The sequence below is a fragment of the Chiloscyllium punctatum genome, chromosome 9 (assembly GCF_047496795.1).
Source record: "Chiloscyllium punctatum isolate Juve2018m chromosome 9, sChiPun1.3, whole genome shotgun sequence".
Taxonomy (NCBI): domain Eukaryota; kingdom Metazoa; phylum Chordata; class Chondrichthyes; order Orectolobiformes; family Hemiscylliidae; genus Chiloscyllium; species Chiloscyllium punctatum.
Window position 1 is genome coordinate 54,564,968 of NC_092747.1, and position 13,010 is coordinate 54,577,977.

Below are 13,010 nucleotides of genomic sequence, written 5' to 3' on the forward strand. Positions count from 1 at the left end.
TCTTCTAATGTGTCAACCGATAGCCGACAATCAATAAAACAAATGGAATTATGAGCTATATTGTTACATCCAGCAGAATACAATGTAGAAGATAGATGGAATTTGAATGTTAAAACATTAGTGTTTCACACACGTCATGTGTTGAACATTGCACCTAATTTTTGTTGTCAAGACAGAAGAAAAAAATGTCCAAGCTCAGGGGGGAATGTATAAATGATCCAGCAGACTGATTCTTTAAATCAGGCTGAATTATGAGGAAAGGTTGAGGAAACTTGGGCCTATCATAATACAAACAAAGTGATTCAGAGTAGATTTAATTGAGGTATATCAGATAAGAACAAGTTAAACAGAAGTAAATTTAGAACAGAAATTCAATTTTAAACTATGACTGAAGGACAATTGAGCACTAATGTTAAGAATTTATTTAGAAAAGTAGTGTTTGTTGCACAAGCTGATAATTAGTTGAAATAAAATCCATTTGATCATTTAAGAAGCAGTTTGGTATTATAATGAAGGACTGTACAGACTTAACAGATAGTTATTTTAAGATTGAATACATTTTCTTACTTAAGATTGCAGAAGAAGTGTGAAATAAAACATTAATGAATGAGGAAATATGCACCATTTGGTGGATTAAAAGCAAACTCCAAGAAGAGATGTAGATCATTCAAATTGAGATCAGTTTTTTTATCAGCTACATTGATTGATTCATTTGATGAATTAATTTGATTAAATGAACAGATTCATCCAGAATATCTAAAATATTAACAAGAGCAGGATTTAACTGGAAAAGATTGAAATAAGGATACTTCAATGCTTCTCCAAGATTAAACATGTTGAAACAGAAGAGTACTTCATATGATATTCGCTTTCAGAACATTGTGGCCAAAATCATTTCAGACACAATTACTTTGGTCTAATGTTAACTTTGGCAAAATTTGCAGGATTAATGAGAAAACAACAAGTTAACATGGAGCTATAGTAATAAAAATTAAATACAGTGAATACTGGAATTCTGAAATAAAAAAGACAGGAAATGCTAGAGAAATTCGATAGGTTCTACAATATCTGTGAAGAAACTGAACTATTACTTTGAGTTCAATATGACCCTGCCTACCCTCACTATTTGTTCTTCAGCTTCTTTGTAAGGCCAGTTATGGAACTGTAGCAGAAAACAGGTAGAACGGCTGAGTAATTTTAGTCTGACAGTTTTAAAGAAAGGAGAGACAACAATCCTACAAAACTATGATACATGTGTGTTCTAACAGGTAAAAGTAACTTTAACGCATTTGATTTTATTTGCCAGCTGGCTCAATGTTAAGATATCACTTACAATGAACAATAATTTTAGCCTAAAATCAACAGATGAAAAAAACTTTTGAGTTCAAATCTTGCATTGTGTTTTATAGAACTCAACCTGTAATATTTTACTAAAACCACATTATACAATGTATAGTATAAAATTAAATGTTAAAATATCATTAATGCATTGCTATTTTGATTCCCTTGGCTTTCAAGAAAAAATTGATACATTTATGAAGGAGCCTACTGCAGCTTCATTTGACATCTATACCATCTATAACTAATATGCTGCTTTGACCAATTGGCTCTTTTTGCAAATGACAAAATCATTGTGTTATTATCAGAGACTGATGATTATCTGAATTATGGAGAGATCGATATTGCATATTTTAAGGTACAAATAATATTCTACAATAAAATGCCAAAGGTTTATGGCATTAATGGCTATACTTATTTGTAAAGGTGGGTTATGTGGTAGTAGTTGATGAACCCCCTTCCCATGTTTCATATAGGTTATAGATGATGTGCAATAAAGTTGCAAGAATTCATTTTCACCAATTTTCCCAAATTAATTGATTATAGATGAAACAAGTAAGTAATAAATGGGCATTAACTGGATCATTGAATACTTTGCTATTTTATGAGTTAAAAATAGCATTCTATACACATATATATATTTGTATAGGCTTGGAGATTATTGAGATATATGTGTATGTAAATGGAATAGTAAATTACAATTAAGAACTTATCAACAAGAGATAAGTTAGCTGTCTAGCTGAGTCCAGTTTGTTACACTGTTTGATCCATGGGAGAACAACAAACCAATGAATTTGACAGTTCATGATACCATCCTCTCTGTATAATGCTTCACAGCCATATAAATGATGATATCTTGTTTCTGCAATGTGCAATATAAAGTAGTCTGTTATCAATTCAGATTCAAAATTATAGCTTAATCTAATTCATGTGTATAAATTAAAACAATACTATAAAACAGTATTTAAGTGAACAATCATCAGTAAAGCACTGATATAAACAATTTTATTTTCTAAAAATATAGTAACTACTAAAATGCTATTTTATATTGTTAATGTATGGTCCTTGGTTGATTATGATTGCACTGAACTCAATGGATAATGGAGTCTGAGGGTCAATCATTGTCTGATTTGGAAAATTCAGGATTTGGCTCAGTGTCATCAAATGCTTCTTTATTGCTGAAAGCAGCATTATCAGAAGCACTGTGTTTTGGATTAACATGCACCAGCTCTGACAAAGTAATATTGTCATGGTTCACCAAGGTTGTTTTGTCCATGTTTTCCTTACTGTGTCGTGACACAACACTGTCAAGAAAGTCTAATTTTGGTGGCAGTATTCCACTTTCAAACAGGTGTTTGGCCAAATATGAAACACCAAGGTTACCCAAGAAGGAGAATAACATTGACATGGTTTTAAAGGGGAATCGTTGAACGTAGATCGGTTCACCTCCAAAGCTATGTTCTAAATAGCATCCAGGATAACAAACAAATGGGTGCAGATGCAAATAGGGTTCTCCACCACTAATTCGGAAGAAAAAACCAATGATATATCCAGCGATGGAGCCATATGTGTTTGTTCCCTTGATGAATAGTACTGATATTAATTGGGGAAAGATAATAACGTAGACAAGATCTGAGCTCAGATACCACAGACCATAGATGGATTGTGCCAGCAGTGCCATGGATGTTGCAGCTCCTCCAAAGAAAAATATAGTGATTCGCATTACCCACAATATTTCTTTGTCTGTGGCCTGCAATGAACAATTATATTGAGAAAAGAATATTAATCAATGTAATGTAGACATGTGATATGAGTTTTTTAAGATACAAAGAAAATGTTATATACGATTTGTAGGTAGCTGTAACCTCTTTTATCACACAACAGTTACTGAGATTGTGTCTACTTTTCTGTGCTTCAATATGCTGTCAACCACAATGACATTACCTAACTTAATTGCAAAGCATTATGGAATCATAGAATGACGTATTTCAGTCGGATTCCATTTTGTATGTAATGGCTCTCCAACAGATGTATAGGCTGGGGTTATTTTCCCTGGAGTGTCAGAGGCTGAGGTTTATAAAATCATGAGGGACATGGATATGCTAAATAGACAACATGTTTTCCCTGAGTTGGAGGAGTCCAGAACTAGAGGGTTTAGGGTGAAAGGGAAAAGATTTAAAAGGGAGCTAAGGGGCAACTTTTTCATGCAAAGGGTGGTTTGTGTATGGAATGAGTTGCCAAAGGAAGTGGTGGAGGCTGGTACAGTTACAACATTTAAAAGGCATCTGAAATGGGTACATGACTAGGAATTGTTTAGAGGGATATGGGCCAAGTGTTGGCAAATGGGAGTAGATTAATTTAGGATATCTGGCCAGCATGGACAAGTTGAACCAAAGGGTCTGTTTCTGTGCTGTATTTCTCTGTGACTCTATGAACATAGCTTTCCAATAGCCCTGCATTTTCCACTTCAAAAAGTTATTATTGAATCGTTTTCTGCCATGCTTTAAAGCAATTTAAGATCATAAATACTCACGGTGAAAACAATGTCCTCAACTCACCAGGTCATTTTGTCAATTATCATAAATCTGTGTCCTCTGGTTACTTACTTTTCTGCCATTGGGAACAATTTCTTGTTGTCTACTCTATAGAAATCTTTCAGATGTTTGAACACCTCCCATAAAATCTCTCCTCAAACCTTGCTGTTTTAAAACAAGCAACTTCAGTTTTTCATCATTGGTTTGTATAGTAAAGATTGGCATTTCTGGTGCCACACCAGCAAATCTCCTTGTCTCCATTTGGAAGGCAGCACCATCCTTCCCAAAGCCAAAACTGGACACAGCACTCCAGAGGGAGCCTTACTATTTTCGTAATGTCCCACATCACTTAATATTCAATATCACAAAAGTGGTTGACCAAAAAAGAAATCCAATTCTAGAAAATTAATATTTGAAAAATATTCTTGTTTGCCCATTTGCTGCAAGAATTACAACAATGACATAAAACAACCAGGGCTTTTACACTTGTAAGAAAATGCCAATATGAATAATTGTCTTGTTTAGTTCCAAACTTACCTCTTGCCTGAATGCAAGATGGTAAATATTCCGAGCAAACATGGAACTTGCCGATAAAATGGAAGAGTCAGCTGATGACATCACTGCAGCAGAGACAGCTCCAAGACCAAAAAAGGAAATGTAGGCCGGACACAGATGCTGCAGCACTATTGGCAAAATCATATCAGTCTCGTTGTTGTTCTTGGGATCTGGCAAACCATAGGAAGTCTGATTCCAGTCTAAATAGACAAAATGACTGTCTGAACATAAATTGGACCCATTACAGAATTATCTGTTTTTTTGCATCTGATTAAGTACAAATATTTGATACAAATACAAGCAACTATTATGATAGTGTGATTAGTTGGTTACTATTTTGCAGTAACCCCTGTTTATTTTCAATTTTTTTTATAATCAAAAGCAATTGAATTGTAAAAATTGCATTAGAAATTTTGCCCACACAGAAAAAAAATATTGATTTTGATCAGTAGTAGCATCATAGTCCACACTTGTCAATGTTGTATTTCAATGGATTGTTACAGAAAGCTATTCCCACAGGAATTTGGAAGTACATATTTTTGAAAAGTTGATTTATATGAGCTTTATATAATGTATAAGAAAATGAAAACTACATAGCTATGTTTATACCAACATTTTAAATGTTTGACTCCTTCATTAGATCATTTTAATTAAATGTTGCAAACCATCTCTACAGCTTGTCAAAACATTCCCTGGCTACTCATTTTTTAGAAGATTCATCCATCACAATTAAGATTTAATCAAAGTGACGCTGTGCATGAACAAATGTTCCATTCAACAAGACACATAGACTGTCATTCGTTATATTTTGCAGAATCTCATCAAGTGGTCTATTTGCATGGGAAATACATTTAAGCGGAACACTTAAGCTTTAAAACTGTAATAATGTTTTGTTTTCCACCATCCACTGCCATAATGGTTACAAATCATAATGAAATGTGTGATTCATCTTGGATTTGTTTTAGAAATAATGTGAAATAGAAAAATGTTCCTCAGCGATTCACACCTGGATTGTAATCATCCTCTTCAACTTTAGCAACAAATTTAAACAGGGAAAAAAAGCATTTCACACCTTCATTCAAACGATTAAAATGGCAACTTTAACAGTTTTTTAGGAAAAGCTTTACATAACTCTTGTAATACCCAAGTCTGCAGAATTTCAGAATAGCTCAGATAAAACTTAAAAGATACAGTGAAGACCTGGATGTTTTACCAGTAGATGCGCCAATTGCACCGATAAGAGCAGACGGGATGGCCATGACCAAGCAGCCGAAAGCAGCCAGAAAGGAGAGGACCTGGGCATAAGTAGCAGAAGAAGCAGAAAGGACCCTTTGGAAATATACTTGCCATGGGATCCCACCCAACATCTGTAAATAAACACAGGCAGTGAATTTATTGTAATTACATCCCTGAGAAGAATGTTATACTTTTGATAGAACTGATCTAGTGCATTGTTACTGTGATTAACAATTAATTTACTAGCTGTGGCATTAGATGACTGTGACATAAGAAAATAAGAACTAGGAGCAGGAGTGGATCATCTGTCCTGTTGAGCCTGCTCCATCATTCAATAAGATTGTGGCAGATCTTTTCATGGACTTCAGCTCCACTTACCTGCCCATTCACCATAACCCTTACTTCCTTTACTATTCAAAAATCTAACCAACTTCGCCTTAAAAACATTCAAGGAGGTAGTCTCAACCGCTTCACTGGGCAGGGAATTCCACAAATTCACAACCCTTTGGGTGAAAAAGTTCCTCCTCACTCAGTTGTAAATATGTTCCCCCTTATTTTGAGGTTATGACCTTCCAGTTCTAATTTTGCCAGCCTGCGGAAACAACCTCCTCTATCTTGTCTATTCCTTTCATAACTTTCTATGTTTCTATAAGATCACCCCCCCCCCACCCCACAACCACCATTCTTCGAAATTCCAATGAGTGTCGGCCCAATCTACTCAATCCCTCCTCATAAGGTAATGAAGGTATTATCCCTACCAGCAAGAGGAAGTTGTCTATCCAGGTCAGGATATCTGGTGTTTCTATGTGGCCCAGCCAAGGCTCCTGGTAAACTTCGTGGCTGGCGGTGATGGTGATGTCTGTCACGGCGGGATTTAACAGGGCGAAGGGGATGCTGATCCACTGGGGAGAAAAAGGATGAAAATGTTGAAAGCTTGCTTTAGTTTAGTCGAACGCCCGCGCGTGTTGAGTTGGCGCTTAACGAGGGAGTTTACCAATCCTAAGAAGATGCAGAACAACTGGACCACGTCTGTGTATGCGACTGAATATAATCCACCGACCAGAGTGTAAAAGACTGCAATCACAGCAGAAATGATAACCGACAGGTTTATATTGATGTCCACTATCACACTCAACGTTGCACCTGAAAAAACAAGCGATTGTTTATTTATTAATTTAATGTCCTTCCGTACAGCAAACGTCAAAATAATCCTTGATTTTGACTTTAGCGCATTAAAATAAAACTTTGCATTGTTCACAGTGAAATGGCAACTGCTTTCATTGCAAATAAAACATTTACTCCAGACGTAAATAAGAGGCGGACTTGGATTACAATCGGCGCCAGTTATATTGCAGTCTTGGAGATATGTCCTCGGCGCTGGGAGCTATGCTTTACCTAGAGCGGAGAGTACGGCTGCTGACCAAAATATCTCTCCCATGAGAGCGGGGATGAAGAGTAATCCGCCCATTCTTTTGCCGTAGATCTGCTGAAACGGATCCAACATGGTCACGTAGCCCCTTGAACGCATGGGTTTAGCGAAAAACAAACCACCTGTAAGACAGGATAAACTCTTAAAAGCCGAACACAACCCGAATCGCTAACTATGCAAGGAGCCGAGCTCAGTCGGTTCCAGTCCCTCACATTCGACATTATTTTAGCACGACTTGCATTGCCTTGAAAAACTGTCTGTTCTGGAAATTCACATGGTACTGAAAATGCATTGTGTCCATATTTATTAATCCGTAATTTTCAGTGTTATTCTGGTGCAGTGCGGTAGAAAACAATTTCCACATGAATGTAATCTGATTAAAAACAAAATCTGGAAAGCTAGGCTCTGTTTCTCTCTTCACAGATGTTGAGTTTCTCCAGCAATTTCTACTTTTATTTCATATCGCCAGCATCCGCAGATTTGTTCTTCAGTTTAGTCGTGTTTGCGGTATTTGATTGAATTATTTTAACGGCGACTTTCTCTTGGATATGACTTGCTGGAAATAAGATTCTCGGAAAGTTGCTGTTTGACTTCAAAGTGATAACAGCGTCCAATTGAGTAAAATGTGGGAGAGAAATGTAATTTCTTCCTCTGATTCGATTTTGGAACCGGGGAAGATCGAACCCGTCTTTGCACATCATGGATTGGCAACAGTGAGGTGTTTTCTCTCATATGTGAATATCAAAAGAAAACTATTGGTCCCACTGATGCTCATAAACGAAGCCCCAGCATTAGTGCATCGACAGATTTAGTCCATTTCAATAATCCACTGATTCTTCAGCAAGTGGCGATAAAATCGGCCGCAAAGATTTAGGAAGTGATATATAAAACGTGTCACCCCAAAATGGGTTGCAATCTAGTGAATATGTGCGGAGTTCGCTGTGAACGGTTGCTGTGTCCTTCGCTTCGGACAGATTGGACATTGAGCTATAAGATAGACCTGTGTTGTACCTGATGCGTTTGTTGCTGTTTTACAAAGCAAATCTGCTTCAATAGCACCGACATGGCTACTTGTGTGTGGCAATTGTTGAAGATTCCAGCCTAGTTTGTTTGTACTGTGGTCCATACCTAAAACCAGGCTGAGCGCATATCCAAACGGAGCCTGTGCCCAGACCAAGCCATATCCAGGGACATAAACCGCCTCTGCCGTGCCATTGATGTAACCTCCGCCAACCCAGGTCGCTGTATTGGGAAAAGAAGGATTTGTTGGATGAAAGACAATCTCATTCCAAGACAATAGCAAATAGAATGCTGACTGTTGCACAGACAGACAGAGAGAACTGCGGGATAATACCGGGCACTGAGTATGCCTGGTCCTTATCCATGACCGGGATTAACAAAGACGGCATTTACTGACACATTCAGAAACGGCACACACACACACAAACCAACTAGCGGTTCTGAGGGGAGCGGGATGTTCAGAAAGGGCAGTGCAGTGAGGAGCATCTCAGCGTCTGCCTTGCTTTTTATCACTCGCCATCCAGCTTCAAACACTAGCCAGCAGAGAACCACACGCACCTCCCTTCGATCAGTTTACTGTTGCTGGTGAGGAATTTTGCAGACAGAAAGTCACTAGGGGGTAATCTCTTTAACGCACCGCTAACGATGTGTTGAAGTATTTCAAAATTGTGGAGCTCTGCACCGAGAAACACAAGTTGTTTTGAACACACGATTTCACCGTCGTATTTACCTCATGACAGGCTAACTCCTCTACCCAGGGGAGTTTCCTGATGAAGGGCTTTTGCCCGAAACGTCGATATCGCTGCTCGTTGGATGCTGCCTGAACTGCTGTGCTCTTCCAGCACCACTAATCCAGTATTTGCTTTCCAGCATCTGCAGTCATTGTTTTTACCTCCCCTACACAGACTAACCTCCCCTCCTACAAGCTAACCGCCCCTCCTACAGGCTAACTCCCCTCCTACAGGCGAACTACCCCTTCTACAGGATAACTCCCTTCCTGCAGACTAACCTCCCCTGCTACAGGCTAACTCCCTTCCTACAGGCTAACCTCCCCTCCTACAGGCCTACTCTCCTCATACAGTCTAACCATCCCTCCTACAGACTAACTCCCTTTCTACAGGTTAACCTCCCCTCCTACAGGCTTACTCACTCATAGAGGCTAACACCCTTCCTACAGGCTAATGTCCCCTCCTATAGGCATACTCCCCTCATAGAGGTTAACACCCTTCCTACAGGCTAATGTCCCCTCCTACAGGCTAACCTCCCCTCCTAGACGCTAACCCCTCTCCTACAGGCCTATCTCCCCTCCTACAGGCTAACCTCCCCTCCTACAGGCTAACTCCCCTCCTACAGGCTAACTCCCCTCCTACAGGCTAACCTCCCCTCCTACAAGCCATCCCCCGGGGCTGTTTTCCCTGGAGCATCAGAGGCTGAGGGGTGACCTTATAGAGCTTTACAAAATTATGAGGGGCATGGATAGGGTAAACAAACTCTTTTCTCTGGGGTCAGGGAGTCCAGAACTAGAGGGCATAGGTTTAGGGTGAGGGGGAAAGATATAAAAGAGACTGAAGGGGCAACTTTTTCACGCAGAGGGTGGTACGTGTATGGAATGAGTTGCCAATGGAAGTGGTGGAGGCTGGTATAATTGCAACAGCAGGTCGGCACAGTTGAACCAAAGGGTCTGTTTCTGCGCTGTACATCTCTATGACTCTATGACTTCCAGGCTAACCCCCTACAAGCTAAACACTCACCCTACAGGTCAAAATCCCCTACAGACTAAACCTCCTGACAGGCTAAAACCACTATATACTATTCCCCACCTCATACAGGCTCAACCTCTTCTACAGGCTAACTCCCCCTCCCCCCAAAGAGGCTAAACCTCCCTACAGGCTAAACTCCTTCACAGGGAGCCCCCCCCCCCTTACAGATTAACCATGTAGGTTAAACCACCTTACAGTCTAAACCCTCTCACAAGCTAAAACTTCTCACAAGTTAAACCCTGCCTAAAGGCTAAGTCTTCCCTATAAGCCAAACTCATCTACACGGACTTCACCAGTTTCGTCATGTCCCCTCTCCCCCACCTTATCCTACAGACTAAACCCCTCACAGGCGAACCACCCACTGCCACACACAGGCTAAACTCTCATACAGGCTAACAACCCCCCAATACAGGCTAAACCCTCCTACAGGCTGAACCACCCTGCCCCCTTACACAGGCTAAACCCTCCTACAGGCTGAACCCCCCTCCCTCATCCCTACACACAGGCCAAATCCTCCCTACAGGCTAAACCTTCTTACAGACTAAACCCACACACAGGCTAAACCCCCTACACACTAACCCCTCTCCCCCACCACCAACACACACGGCAAACCCTGCCTAAAGGCTAAGTCCTCCCTATAAGCCAAACCCATCTACACGGACTTCACCCAGTTTCGTCATGTCCCCTCTCCCCCACCTTATCCCAGTTCCAACCTACCAGCTCAGCACCACCTCCATGATCTGTCCCACCTGTCCATCTTCCTTCCCACCTATCTGCTCCACCCTCCCCACCGACCTATCACCATTACCCCACCTCCATCCACCTATCGCACTCTCAGCTACCTTTCTCCCCACCCCCCCACCCCCAGCCTCACCCCCTCCCATTTATCTCTCCACCCCCGAGGCTTCTAGCCACTTTCCTCATGAAGGGCTTTTGCCCAAGACGTCGATTCTCCTGCTCCTGGGAAGCTGCCTGACTTACTGTGCTTTTCCGGCGCCACACTCTAATCTCCAGCATCTGCAGTCCTCACTTTCTCCTAAACCCACCGACAGACTAACCCACCCACCCCACAGGCTAAACCCCTCGTCCCCCTCACAGTTTCTATCCCTCTAACAGGCTAGATCCCCCTTACAGGCTAAACCCCGAGATATTGTGGAGCTGTTATCCTTTCCGCGGGAGGTGTTCCTCCACATTTCTGCGCTTGGAGAGCGGGCGATGTCACTCGGTACTCACCTGTCATGGTAAAGCTACCCACCAGCAACCCGATGTCCCTTCCTCCAATCATTATCGCTTCACTCCGATCTTGTTCTGTGTTCGAGTTTTTACTTTTCCAAGCAGCCCATATTCCAACACATAAAATCAGGAGATAAAACAGGACAATAGCCACTATCCCATCGATGTGAATGGCCATTTTCTGTCGGAAACGGAGGTGGCAGCAAAGCTGCTAACCCGTCCAAATCTGAAGGAGAAAGACAATGCAATTTCTGTTATTCGGGATAAATGAGTGAAGGATCGATGCAAAGCCAGAATATTACGCTGAACGGCCACCTCACTGAGCGTATTTAAATGTGACTGGCTTTCAGATTCGGGTCAATTCAAAACGTCTCATTGACAACAGTCACAATGAACGTGGCGAGGTGTACCACACCGTAAGCTGTATTGGGAATAATAACGGGAAATGCGCGGTCGAACCCGCCTTAGCCAGCACGCCCTTCCAGTAATGGAGAGTGTGAAGTAAATAAGGCAGCCAGAGGACAGGGAGAATCAGAGAGCTCCTGTGAAGACCAGCAACAACCATGTTCAGGCAAATCCTCACAAACCCCAACCTGCACCGAGATGAAGAAGCGCCTTTACCATCATTCACCAACCTTTCCATTAATGGGTTTTCGATCCTGAAGTTGAGCAGGGCATTGTGGTTTGTTGCTGAAAATGTGTTGCTGGAAAAGCGCAGCAGGTCAGGCAGCATCCAAGGAGCAGGAGAATCGACGTTTCGGGCATGAGCCCTTCTTCAGGAATGCCCGAAACGTCGATTCTCCTGCTCCTTGGATACTGCCTGACTTGCTGCGTTTTTCCAGCAACACATTTTCAGCTCTGATCTCCAGCATCTGCAGTCCTCACTTTCTCCTCATTGTGGTTTGTTGTTGGCTAAGGGAGTATTTAAGAGCAAACTCGTTTCATTTACATTAAATAAACTACTGGATGCTGGCCATTCTGCCTTTTTGCAGGTTACTGTCCTTAGTTAAAAAAAACACACACAGACACACATTGAGCAGGTCAGGCAGCATCTGTGGAGCAAACGGGAAAGTTAGCGTTTCGGAACTGAAGCTGGAGCCAATCTCTCCGTCGAGGGTGTTTCAGAATCCCAGTCCCCGCTGTCCTTTACTTTATTCTGGTTACTGTTTGCTGTGTTCAATCACCAGAAAACGGGCACAGCATTAAAACATTTCAACTCCTCGTGAAACTGACGTGCGGGAAAGCAACCCAGGCAGTTCCTCTGGCCGGGAGTCACTAAGGTGAAGTTGCCCGCTCCAGCCGAACACTGTCAGTTTCTTGACTCAGCCCAGCGTTTACTACGACCTCCAAGGCTAGAGCGAGTGGGGCAAATGAATTCATTCATAGTGAACACACCAATGCAGACTATCCACAAGACGGTGCAAAATGAAGCGCTTTTTTTTTCTCTACCAGGGGATTTCTATCAATTGACTTACCTTCGAATCAAAGTATCTCGCCGTTAAAGTTGGGGACGCAACGTGCTACGTCTGCCTCGAGTCAGCGAGCTGGTAGATCAGGAGCAGAGTGCCGTTCTCTGGCTTGTCTTGATGGCCACCCACTGATTGCACTGGTTTATAGAGGCGGGGGCTCCGTCAGCGACTGCAGATGAGGAGAGAGGTTAACGTCACCGGGCTCAGAATGAAATCTCTCGATGAATGATTTCAGCTTGTTAATTTTTGACCTGAAATTCGTTTAAAAAAAAACTTCTGAGAGGAAATAGCTTGACGCACAATTTAAGAAGGCGGACTTAGTTGAATCAATGGAAATAAAAACGTATCAATGATTTCAATGCCCTTAACAATCCCAGCTCTGGACTGTCGCCAATGTTCTAATTTTGGTCCATTTATTAAAACCCTGATTTTGTGT

General features: G+C 41.4%; 1 protein-coding gene across 3 annotated transcripts; it reads right to left on the minus strand.

The window, feature by feature from the left end:
* Nucleotides 1-1,275: 1,275 nt before the first annotated feature.
* LOC140481410 (high-affinity choline transporter 1) lies at nucleotides 1,276-12,782 on the minus strand. Of its 3 annotated transcripts, none has more exons than XM_072577561.1 (9): nucleotides 12,581-12,782; nucleotides 11,106-11,331; nucleotides 8,221-8,334; nucleotides 7,059-7,214; nucleotides 6,658-6,806; nucleotides 6,422-6,565; nucleotides 5,641-5,794; nucleotides 4,410-4,627; nucleotides 1,276-3,088 (listed from the first exon to the last, which is right to left on the minus strand). In XM_072577561.1, the coding sequence occupies exons 2-9, from the start codon at nucleotides 11,281-11,283 to the stop codon at nucleotides 2,453-2,455; spliced, it is 1,749 nt and encodes a 582-aa protein (XP_072433662.1). In that variant the 5' UTR covers nucleotides 11,284-11,331; nucleotides 12,581-12,782; the 3' UTR covers nucleotides 1,276-2,452. The 3 variants fall into 3 exon arrangements, with proteins under 3 accessions (XP_072433662.1, XP_072433663.1, XP_072433664.1); XM_072577562.1 differs by lacking the exon at nucleotides 12,581-12,782 and adding an exon at nucleotides 11,741-11,857; XM_072577563.1 differs by lacking the exons at nucleotides 11,106-11,331; nucleotides 12,581-12,782 and adding an exon at nucleotides 8,843-9,363.
* Nucleotides 12,783-13,010: the final 228 nt, after the last annotated feature.

Excerpts from the sequence above, each read along its gene's own strand:
- LOC140481410 (XM_072577561.1), bottom strand. The coding sequence starts at position 11,283 with ATGGCCATTCACATCGATGGGATAGTGGCTATTGTCCTGTTTTATCTC. Across the intron at positions 6,807-7,058 it reads AGCCGTACTCTCCGCTCTAG|GTGCAACGTTGAGTGTGATA; the intron begins GTAAAGCATAGC and ends TTGTTTTTTCAG. Across the intron at positions 3,089-4,409 it reads ATCTTGCATTCAGGCAAGAG|GCCACAGACAAAGAAATATT; the intron begins GTAAGTTTGGAA and ends TGTTCATTGCAG.